This window comes from Herpailurus yagouaroundi, unplaced genomic scaffold (assembly GCF_014898765.1).
Source record: "Herpailurus yagouaroundi ecotype Mexico unplaced genomic scaffold, PumYag 65378, whole genome shotgun sequence".
Lineage (NCBI taxonomy): Eukaryota > Metazoa > Chordata > Mammalia > Carnivora > Felidae > Herpailurus > Herpailurus yagouaroundi.
The window spans coordinates 12,276-24,366 of record NW_024418589.1 but is presented as its reverse complement, the minus strand read 5'-3'; the positions used below and the strand labels follow the sequence as shown (position 1 = coordinate 24,366).

Sequence of the window (12,091 nt, the reverse complement as noted above, 5' to 3'; positions counted from 1 at the left end):
CTTCTATCAGGGTCCAGGGACACCTGTAAGAACACTCGTGCAGGGAAAGGTGGCTCACTAGAGGAAGGTTGGAATAGAGGACGCGGAGTCAAGCTGCAGAATCCAGCCCAGATCTTCCCCATGGCTACTTGGCACCAAAAACACTCGTCTCGTAAGACGTCACGGTGGCTCACGCTTCCTGCGTTCCAGGCTCTCTCTCAAGTGCTTTGTATACGTCAACCCGGTATGTCAGTTTTCCCGCAAGCATGATAGCAGCCACGGTCTCCTCCTGCCGCGTGGCCACTGTCCTTCAAAACGTGAGCGCATGCTCGCTCTCCACGGCTGCAGAGACTCAAAGCCTGTCCATCTCTGGATGGTGCTAATTGCGTCTTTACTCCATCCGTAAAATCGTGTGGATAGCGTGTAATCCGTGGGCTAAATTATTAAGTTCACCTCCACCAGTTTAGCTGGAATAAAATAGTAGAGGGAACATGGGGCAAGGAGGAAATTAGCTAATCCAAATGAAAAGGTGGGCCAAGTGACAAAGAAATCAAACAGGCCTCAGGGTTACAGTCCTCACTTCTACGTTAGACGTGAGGCTCGCGTTGGCACTTTTCGTTTCTTTTATCTGCCGTCCTTTCCCTCCCCGTTCCCTTTGCCCTCGGCCAACCTCCCAGCTCATGAGGATGGGGTGACCCAAGCCTTCTTTCCCAAGGGGGCTGAGCCCTTGCTGGGCCATAAGGACTCACTGCCATCTTCCGCCGAATTTTACCTTCCCACGTAGCGGTACCAGGAGATGCCCCCGCCCCCCAAATTCTGTGGGTCTCCGGCACACTTCTCCCCAACCCCAATGTAGGGCAGCGGCTCTCTCTCCTCTGGATCACCAGGATACCTCTCCCCAGCCAATGCAATAACCCCTCTGGCTTGTTGGTGCAAGAGCACAAGGAGCCCCAAATGGCCAGGGAAATGCTGCAAAGTCCGTTTAGTGCAGCCTTTTTGTGGAGACCGTGACGGTGAATGAGACTTTGGTATGTCCAGGGACAGCATTACCGGCAAAACCATGTCAGCAGGGAGGGCAGGTACGTATGTAGACAGACTATTCCAGGAAGGAAAACTTGTTGCCCCCTGCATGAGGGCGGGGGTCCGATGTAGTCAACATTTCAGCAGATCGCCTGGGTGATCTCTCTCAAGAATGACACCATATATGGGCCTCTGTTTTTGGTAGATGGGGCGTGGAGCAGTAATAATACCCAGATCAGTCTTGCCGAGGTGAAGGCCATGTTGTGCAGCCCGTGAATAACGGCCACTTCTGTCCCCATGGCTCCTCGTATCATGAGCCCACTGAGTCGGAATCGGGGCAACGGGGGGAGGGAGTGCCCGGTTGGCTCAGTCGGTTAAGCGGCCATCTCTTGATTTCAGCTCGGGTCATGATCTCACAGTGCGGCTCGTGGGTCCAAGCTGCACGTCGGGCTCTGTGCTCACTGCATGGAGTTGGCTTCAGATCCTCTGTCTCCCTCTTTCTGACCCTCTCCCGCTCGCACACTGTCTCTCAAAAATTAATAAGCGTTAAAAAAGAGAACCGGGGTCCCTGGGGAAAGAGGCTGACTGCCATGCACAGAAGGGGTCGTCTTATCTACCTGATTGCCAAAAGCCCCCTCTGTACTGGGTACACCTTGGTGAACATGCACAAGGAATGAATGTTTCCTCACGATGTGGACCCATTCTTGGAAGTCCATTCATATACTTCTTCCCCGGCCTGCCTTGCTATCAATCCTCCATCAAATGCTTCCAGGTCTGAAACACAACCCCTGGAAGGGACAGGGCTGAGGTACAATGGCGGCCAGCTGGGAGGGTTGTGGGGGGGGGGGGGGTACAACGGCTTTCTGACAATCAGTTATTCACCTTCGTCGTTAAACAAGTCATCCTTTCCCTACTGATCTTCAACATCAACTTCACTATGTAATTATTGCCCATATGTGTTGGAGACATTTTCTAGACTTTCTCTCAAGCCCATTGTTGTGTCTGAATATGCCCATACCTGCACCACACTCCCCTTTGAAAAGAATATGACAGGGGAACCTGGGTGGTTCGATGAGTTAAGCGTCTGACTTGGTTCCGGCTCAGGTCGTGATCTCACGGTTCGTGAGATCGAGCCCTGAGTTGGGCTCTGCGCTGACAGTACAGAGCCTGCTTAGGATTCTCTCTCCCTCTCTCTGCCTCTCCTCTGCTCACTCGCTCTCTCGCTCTTTCTCTCTCTCTCTCTCTCTCAAAATAAATAAGACTTAAAAAAAGAAAAAGAATATTTACAGAAAAAAAATTCATGGATGTCAATTGTAGGATTGTAACAGAACAATGTTTACTTTATGGAGCCTACATCAAATGCACCTGAGCCAGAGCTCCTGCCATCCCAAGACCAACAAGAACCTCCTGTACCTTTCCAGGCCAGTCAGTGTCACCCCCTACCCCCCCCCCTCCACACACTGTGCCAGGCAAGCTTAGTAACTGCTTAAAATGCCACAAAAGGACGAGACTATGTCAAGGCACATAGAGTAGGGTGTTGCGTATACAAGAAGAGCATAAACATTAAAAGCAAATCCTCTGGTGTCTTGAATTTCCTTTTTTTTTTTTTTGTACTTTAAAAGTTATGAGATTGGTAATGGGGCGTTCACTGCCTTAGAGACAAAAAAATCGCTATTAAAACCAACCTTTTCAACAAAATAACCATTATTGCCATCCTTGACTCCTTGTCATTTCCTTTAACATCTTCGTCTTCTTTCTGTTCCTCTTTTTCTCACTTTTTCAGCCTTTACAGCCCCATTTTATTTTCTTACCTCAGGTCTCTGTTAGCCACATACCCCAGAATATCCATTCTGTATTTTTCTCCATCTGAACGACCTTATCATCTACTCATTTCTCCCCGTTTCTTTGTGGCATCTCCCGTGGAAAGGGCGGGATACTCCCCTTGAGTAGAATGCGATGCTCAGAACAAAATAAGGAAATGGACAAAGGGCTCCTGGATGAATTTAGATCCTTAGGTGGTTTTCTATTTAGGGGGAAATGAGCTGTGTCTGCCTCTGCCATGTCTTGCCCTTCGCAGAGCGTTTGGAGTAGGAGGTGCAAGCATACAGATGAAGCTTCTGATGCTCCTCCCGGCACCATGTGGACTCTCAGTTTTATTCCTTTGGTCTATATGTGTCCCCATATGCCAATACCACACTGCTTTGATTGCCGTTGCTTTGTAATAAGTTTTGGAATCAGCAAGTGTGTGTCCTCCCGTTTTATTCCTTTTTTTCAAAATTGTTTTGATTCATCATGTCCCTTTGCAATTCCACGTGAATGCAAAGATCGACATTTCTCTTTCTGAGAAAGAAAGAAAGAAAGAAAGAAAGAAAGAAAGAAAGAAAGAAAGCCGTTGCAGTTTTTATAGGTACTGCCTTGCATCTTTAGATCACTTTGGGTAGTACTGCCATCTGCCAAGACCATTCAGTGGGGAAAGAGTAGTCTCTTCAACAAGTGGTGCTGGGACAACTGGGTATCCACATGTAAAAGAATGAAGTTGGACCCCTGCCAGACACCATATGCAAAAATTGACTCAAAATGAATCAACAACCTAAATGGGATGTCTTTCATGTATTTAGGTCTTCTTTAATTTCTTTCAGCAATGTTTTATAGTTTTCACGTATGATCCTTACTTACCCTTCCTTGGTTAAATTTATTTCTAAGTATTTTATCCCTTTTGATACTATTGTCGGGGCAATTATGTTCCTATTTTCATCTTCAGATTGTTCATTGCTGATGTACCGAAAAACAACTGATCTCTGCGTGTTGGTCTTGTAACCTGAAACTTTCCATAATTCATTTATTAGCTCTAGCAGTTTTTTGTGGATTCCTTGAGGTTTTCTATATATATAAGATCGGGCCCTCTGCAAACAGAGATAGTTTTACTTTTTTGATGCCTTTTATCTCTTTTTCTTGCCTGACTGCTCCGGATGGAACTTGTAGTACAACGTTGAAAATGACTGTTGAAAGTCGGCATCCTTTCTTGTACCTGATCTTAGAGTAAAAGCTTTCAGTCTTTCACCACTGAGTATGATGTTAGCTGTGGGTTTTTCATAAATCCCCTTTATCATGTCTTGGAAGTTCCCTTATATTCTTAGGGTTTTTTTTTTTGTGTGTGTGTAAATGTCTTCATTATGAAACGTTGTTAGATTTTTGTCAAAAACTTTGTCTACGCCAATTAAGATGATTGGGATTTTTTCTGCTTTGTTTTATTGATTCCCTGGTAGATTTCACATATGGAACCACCCTTGCATTCCTAGAACAAATCTTACTTGGTGATTCTGTCTGTGTAATTCTTTTAATATGTTGCTGGATTCAGTTTGCTAGTATTGTGCTGAGGGTTTTTGCATCTGTATTCATAAGGGATGTTGACTTGTAGTTTGTTTGTTTGTTTGTTTGTTTCGTGGTGTCTCTACTTAGCTTTGGTATCAGGGTAATGTCAGCCTCATAGAATGAGTTAAGAGCCGTTCCCTCCTCTTCTGTTTTTTGAGTTTGAGGAGGATCAATGTTCATTATTGTTTAAGTGTTTGGTAGAATTCTCCAGTGAGGCTACCTGGTCACGTATTTTTATTTGATGGGTATTTTTTTATTATTGGTTCAATCTCTTATTATAGGTCTGTTCATATTATCTTACCCACATTTCCATGAGGTTTGCTCCTTCACTTCTTTCAAGTCTTTGCTCAAGTGTCTACTCCTCAACAAGGATGTTCCTGGCTACTGTCACTAAAATGAACCCCCACCCCTATCTCCTGTCTCTCTTCCATGCTCCTTTTCCCTTAGTAATCATTGCCATCTAACATACTATTTATTCACCGTATGTATTGTCTGCTGCTTTTGCAGGACTGTAAGCTCCATGAGGTGGAAATTTCTGCCTGGATTGTTCACCACTGCAGGCCTAGTGCTTAGCAATAGTGGACATTTGGTTAATATTTGTGGAATAAATGCATGAATAAATCAGGATAGCTGGCGCTCAGTGAGAGAACAGTTCCTAGATGAGAAAGAGGTGGGCCACAGTGATGAATATGGATTTTAGCTTCAAGTGCAATGGAAGGCATAGGAAGGCATCAAGAAAGGCAGTAAAATTATCTAATTTATGTTTCAAGATCAATCTGGAAACTGTATTTGAGGGGGACTGTGGTGAATTCAGAAACCAGTAACTTTAGTGTCAATAGCTTTCAGGAGACAGATGATGATGGCTTGAACTAGTATTTCAGCAGTGGAAAAGGGGAAAAGTTGATGAATTCAAGAAATACTTTGAATATAAGTGAGACAGTGCTGGTAAATGGAAGTGTGTGACCACACCCACGCTTGCGCTGTGTTTTTCTGTATTATACCAATTGCTTATAAGGAGAAAGCATTTGTGTATTATACACACAATAAGATAAATAAGAAATAGCAGAAGAAAGTTTAGATGAGCTTTATTCGCTTTCTGAATGGGGAAGACTTCTCTAAGCCTACCAACAATGGAATAATAATAACAGCCACAATTATTGGGTGATTAGTCTGTGTTCTAAGCATGAAATATGAATGAGCTCATCTCATTCTGAAAGACACCAACATTTTCATTGTGGTTGTTTTTAGTACATGAAATGATTGATTGTTATTTTCTTCTCCAAACTTGCCCATATTTTCTTTATTTCCCACAGTGAGCATGGATTACCTTGGTAAGCAGAACACAAATTAAGAAAGTTACTCAGTATTGTTGTTCAGCAAAATTCTAATTAGTTCCCAAGTGAACTACTTTGTTGAAGTTTTAGTAGTTTTGTTCAATTCTTTGGAGGCCAATCTTTCCTTTGAAAGTGCTTCTAATTGGCACCTTTTCTTGATGCAATTAGGAGGGTTGTGATGAAGTCCCTGAAGTCACCAGATCTCAGGCCCAAGCTAACCACCTCGGGGCCAGTGCACACAGACTTTGAGCCATTCCAAAAAGCATCCTTTGTAAATTGCACACATAATGCTCATCCTACCTGGAAAGTTATTCTCCAGGGCACAAATGATAGCTTGGTTCATCAGCATTTCATCAATATTACATGAAGAAATATGTTGCTTTTCTACCTCTTCCAGGCACTCCCATATACAATCCCATATGTCTGTGAATACAAAAACCATGCACGCACAGCCAGATACTCAGGAGGGCTCAGCACTTCACAGCCCTCTTCTCTCTAGTGCTGGTGCTGGCCTGGCCACCTCTGCTGTGTAGCAGTCACAACATTCATGTTTCTGAATCATAGAAGACTTGCTTGGAATGTAGTAAATATATTTAAAAAGACAGTAGGCACAATCTGTGATGACTATGGGTAAGAGGTGGCAGGGCCAGGGCGTACACATTCAAAGAAAGTGGTGATGAAATTAACATTGATCTCTTTGCCAGTTGCCAGATACTCAACATTTTTCTTGAATTCCTGAGCTTCAAGTCAGTATAGCCACATAAACTAGGCACATAAACTCCTGTAGGTGCCTGTAACCCAACTAGCCTCCAACCAACCTCACTATATTTCCCCTGCTCTCCAAAGTCTTCTGTCTCTTTTTCCTGCCTTGATGACAGGTGTTCCCACAGCCACTCATGCTCTCATCTTATGCCCCCCCATCAATCCCTGTAAGTGTATCATAGCCACCCTTCCCAGGCCACCTTAGGCCAAGTGTGCATTGTCTCTCACCATACAGATTCCATGGCTCTTTCCCTCTGGGAACACCACCACCCCCCAGACCACTGAGGTGTGTAGGGTCATTTCGCCCCTGACCACTCCCTGCCCCACACCCTGTGGTCTCAGATGTGTCCCTCCTCCCTAGGATACTGTGTGGTGCCTGGAGTGGTGGGACTTCCTGTCTTTGCCCCTCTGCCTCCAGGCTGCATGTGCGTGTGCGTGTGAGTGTGTGTGTGTGTGTGTGTGTGTGTATTGTGTGCATGCGCACAGCTGCCTGGGTTGGCGCAGTCACTTCTTTCTTTCACACATAACAAGGCCATGGTGGACGGGAACATGAGGCTGTACTGCTGTCAGCGACATTATCATACACTTGCCTTCAATGGAAACAGGACCAAGGCAGTAATCAAAATGGGTCGTGGACTAAATGGTATTTGAGCTGTGCCTTCAAGGAAGAATGGAGGTTAGATACATGGCAAAGATGTGAGAGAGCATTCAAAGCAAGGGGACTGCTTGGGCAATGGAGACTCATCAGTTCCTTTACCTTTTAAAACTCTTTATTATGGAAGTTACACGTTACACACAGGAGAGAGAATAGTATTAAAAAAACCCCCACCTTCCCTTCACCCAGCTCTAACACTTGTCAACATTTCACTAGTTTATTTTGAGAGTAGGGAAAGATTTTTGGGGAGAGAGATGTGGGAGTTAATGTTTCTTGAAGTGATAGAAGAAGAAGCACCCACCCAAACTTGTCCAAATAAAGGGGTGACCACACACCTTTTTATAAGGGCATTGCAGGTCCCTGAGGTCCAGGGCCCAGGTGGGATTGGAGCGGGTGACATCAGCCACAGTCTCTCCCCCTCTCAGGAGCCACATGGGTTTCATTTAGCATTGTGGTAATGTGGAGGGGCCCAGTACTGCTTAAGATGTGGCTAATCCTTGCTACCATGAATTTGGAACTCTGTAGCCCAGGGGCTGGTCTAAGCATCACTTTTCATGCCTGTCCCTTGCAATCCTCACCACAATCTCAGGAGGTGTGGAATAGTATCGCTTCATTTGATAGCAACATGGACTCCTCTCTCAGCATAACACTGATAGCCCTGGACTATCTATCCCCAGGAATTTGCTGGTCTGTAAGCTCCTGGGAAGAGCCTTTAGTGGATTCTTCTGTGTTGTCAACATCTTCCCTCAGTGACTTCCAGTCACGCTGACCAAAGAGCAAGTTGGTCCAGGCACTAGAAACATGATCCACATGGTTCCTGCCCTTCAAGTTCTGTTGCTCTCATTGAGGAGTGCCCCTCTGGTGGCTCTGAGGGTCTTTTTGTGGTAGAAGATGGGGTAATCACCTAGGCATGATAAGCAAAGTGGTCAGAGATGTTAACTGAGGAGAGCAGGCAAGGGTGGAAATAACTGATGCTCATGATGCTTTTCTGTGCATCAGTTAAGAATGCTTTATGGGCTTAAAGTATAAGCAAATGTATTGTTGACTGAACATGAAGTCTAGAGGGAGGTGGTGATGATGTTGGTTTAGTTGTCCAATGAAGGGTCATCAGGGTCCTAGGCCCCCTCCTTCCTGACCTTTTTAACAGCATGTGGGTGTTCATAGATTTCATGGTGGGACTAGTCACTTCTTCCTATGAATGGTTTGTAACCACTGCATTAAAACAAGTTGTTTTGGTGCCTAATCCCACAGGCTAATTTGTGAGCTCCTTGAGGGCATAGACAATGTCTTATGCTTTTCTGTACCCCAAGTCCCATGCCCAGTGCCTGGTACATACAAGGTGCTCATTCATTCATTCATTCATTCATTCAAGAATTATTCCTAAGTGTTGTGATGGAGGGGAACACAGGGATCTATGGCATTTATCTCAGCGTGTGGTGTGGAAGTAGCACCAGTAAACACTTTTTTGGGGATTATTACACCTGACCTGAGTCCCTGAATCACAGAGGCCTCAGCTCAGCAAAATATTGAAGGCTTTAATTCTGTTAGCATCTGGGGTCTGAAGATATTCCTATACCAAAGCTCATGGGGGTTCACAGTTCAATTACTTCTTGTTGAATACCTATGATGTACCAGGTTTTGGAGTGACAGAAATTAATCATAATTCTTGCCTTCAAGGAGTCTAAGACTGGTCAGGGAGACAAACCACTTCAGTACTACATGATGAGTAAGCATGCGGGGCCAAAGAGGAGGGGCACCTACCTAAGCCTGGCGGGTTGGGTTAGAGGAGAGGCAGTGTGCACAGGCTGCCAGGAATAAGTGGCATTGAAGGGTGAGAAGGAGTCAGCTGGCCCAGAGGCCAGAAGGGGGGCAGATTGTAAAATGCCTTAGTGAGGGTGCTAAATGTCATGAAGATGGGGCACATTACAGGCCTCCGGTGGTGCTGCTGATCCAGGTGATCTCCCGGTTATTTTCTGATGTGGGATTCAACTTCAGGGTTGGCTCTGCCTTTCTACTGTTTTACTTTACATAGTTTGGAGTTGGGAGCTCCTTGTGTTTTTGTTACTGCTAGCTCTTTGGCCAGAGAAGTGGTTGCTTTAATGTTTTCTTTGGGTCAGGTCATGACCTTCTTTCCATCAGTGTCTTTGTCTCTTACAGTGCTCCAGATGATAGATGCAATTGTCCATGAAGGAACAGTGAAACATCCACAAATACCCCAGAACTTCCACATTTTGGAAAGCCTTAGGATTCATTCTATCTCTCTGAACACGAGAAAGGGGGCAGTAAGGTCCAGGTGCACAGAACCATGAAGCAGCCCTCAGAGAGGAGTGGAGCCACAAGGTGTGCTGTGGGATGACCATCTGGATTCTTGAAAGGGGTCCAAGTTAGTTCTGGCAGACCCCATCTTTCCCTTCACCTTGCATTGGGTTGGTGCTTCATCTGGTTATAGCTCTTCAGAAGTCTCCTGAGGGCACCCTTAACTTCCTTGTTCCTCAGGCTATAGATCATAGGGTAGAGCATCGGAGTTACATTGGTGTAGATTAAGGACACAACTTTGTCCTGTTCTGGGGTGTAGCATGACTTGGGGCGAATGTAGATGAATATTGCACAGCCATAGTGCAGAACAGAGACCAACAGGTGCCCAGCACAGGTGGAGAAGGCTTTGCTCCTTCCCTCAGCTGAGTGGATTCTGAGGATGGAAGCAATAATGAATGCATAGGAGAGCAGAATCAGCAAGAAGGGAATCAACAGGATGAGCATGCAGACGAAGAAGACTGCAACCTCATTGGCTCTTGTGTCTGAGCAGGCCAGAAATAGCACAGCAGGGATGTCACAGAAAAAATGATTGATCTCATGGGACTGACAAAAGGGCAGTAGGAATATCAGTGTAGTAAGGGCGAGTGAGAGTGCAAAGCCGCTGATGCATGCCAGAGTCAGCATCTGCAGACAGACGGCCCGGGTGATGATGATTGTGTAGCGCAGGGGGTTGCAGATGGCCACAAAACGATCATAGGCCATCATGGCCAGGAGGAAACACTCTGCGCCACCGAGGGCGATGAAGAGGTGCATTTGCAAGGCACAGCCCAGGAAGGACATCCGCTGGCTCCTGGACAGGAAATTGGCCAGCATGTTAGGGACAATCACCAATATATAGCAAATTTCAATGGTGGACAGATTGCGAAGGAAGAAATACATGGGGGTCTGGAGGCAGGAGTCAACGAGGGTGATGAGCACAATAGTTGTGTGCCCTGCTAGGGTGACAAGATGCATGATTAGAAAGAGTCCAAAAAAGAAGATTTGCAGTTCACCCAGGTCCCCAAAACCCAAGATAATAAACTCAGAGCTTAAGGTGTGGTTTTTCTGAAACTGGGCCATGTTACATTCTCCTTTGTAGAATTCCTGGCTTGAAAAAGGCAGTTTTCTAGCAATTCTCCAAGTTGTGGGAGACCCTAGGGCTCTTTCTAGAGATGGGAGTGTAGCTGGCTCTGCAGGACCTCCACCTCCCTTTGCTGGGCTTGGCCCTTGTCTTCATTCTGTTACCTTTTTTTGAATTCTGCCCTCTGCTCACTGAGAATGAACTGTTCACTGTGAGGTCACTTTAGTTCACCTGTTGAGTTATAAAAAATGAACTGGAATGAGTAAAGTCTATATATGGACTTGTTTTTCATAGACCTTAAAGATAGTCTTTCTTTTACATTTTGAACAGTTGTCTTTGAGTGGGGATGAAGGGGCTGAGCTTGATGTTATTAAATAGATTTAAACAGAGGCGGGCCCTGCAGGGTCATTGATTGTGTAGGGAATTCTTGTAGGATGTAAGGTCCGGAGAGTTGATTTTAAAGACAGTTTTGGGGGTGCATGGGTGTCTCAGTTGGTTAGGCATCCGACTTCGGCTCAGGTAGTGATCTCACGGTGTGTGGGTTCAAGCCCTGTGTCAGACTCTGTGCTGACAGCTCAGAGCCTGGGGCCTGCTTTGGATTTTGTGTCTCACTCTCTCTCTGCCCGTCCCCCACTTGGGCTCTGTCTCTGTCTCTCAAAAATAAATGTTAAAAAAAAAACATTTTAATAAAAAAAAAATAAAGACACTTTTGACTGTGTGCATAGGCTGTATTGCCCCTCCTTTACTACCTCCCCCAAAGCCACAGGATTCCTGGGAATACCAGGAGAGGAAGGAGTGGAACAAGCAGTAGTTGTTGCCTCTTCTCTTTCAGTGGTCCTCGGTCCCAGGGAGGCCCTGGCTTATGTGTCACCTCCTTCCACATACCTCCCTTGACCCTTGGACTGAGTTAGTACTTCACTTAGGTTCCCACTCTGGGCTTCCACAACTATGTTATTTATCACTGACTTCTGTGATTTTTTTATGATCTCTCTGTCTAACCCAGCAACCTATGAGCTCCATGGTAGTAAGCTCCATGGTGTCTTATTCAGCCTCTAAAACAGTTGGTCACACATATTGGGAGTATCAATACATATTTCTTGAATAAATGCTTGTCGGTCATTTCTGCATTCTTCACAGTTAATACAGGGTTAGGCACTGAGTAGGTGATTAACATAGGCTTGAAGGAAGGGTTCAGTGAAGTATTGGGGATGGCTGAGGCTATGATCACCCAGGGAGGGTGTAGAGTGAGAGGAACAGTGGGCAAAGTGTGGGTCCTGTACAGGGTGGCAGTGAAACAGAAAGAGCTAGGAGAGAGTTGTGGTGAGAATGACAACTCTCAGGACAATGGGAGTTTGAGTGCCTGGCGGGGGTGGGGGGAAGACAATAGCTTTGGCTGGTCTGCGTCCAGAGTGCAGGAGAGAGGGGATAAGACCCAGCAGCCTCCTGGACTTTGGGGAACATGTTTGCTTCTTTCTTCACTTGGCAGGAGCCAAATACAAGTAAGAAACCTTGTGTTTAGCCTTAGATTTCTTCCTGTGCCTCCTTCCATCACAGCAGAAGACAGAACAAGATTTCTAAAGATTCTAGAGATAT

At 45.5% G+C, this 12,091-nt stretch overlaps 1 protein-coding gene across 1 annotated transcript; it reads right to left on the bottom strand.

Annotated features, from left to right (window-relative positions):
• Positions 1 to 9,534: 9,534 nt before the first annotated feature.
• LOC121024501 (olfactory receptor 10V1-like) lies at positions 9,535 to 10,497 on the bottom strand. Its single transcript, XM_040466728.1, has one exon. It carries the CDS (start codon positions 10,495 to 10,497, stop codon positions 9,535 to 9,537), a length of 963 nt encoding a protein of 320 aa, XP_040322662.1.
• Between the last annotated feature and the right edge of the window lie 1,594 nt (positions 10,498 to 12,091).

Bases quoted from the DNA above. Each gene is read 5' to 3' on its own strand.
- LOC121024501 (XM_040466728.1), bottom strand. From the start codon at position 10,497: ATGGCCCAGTTTCAGAAAAACCACACCTTAAGCTCTGAGTTTATTATC.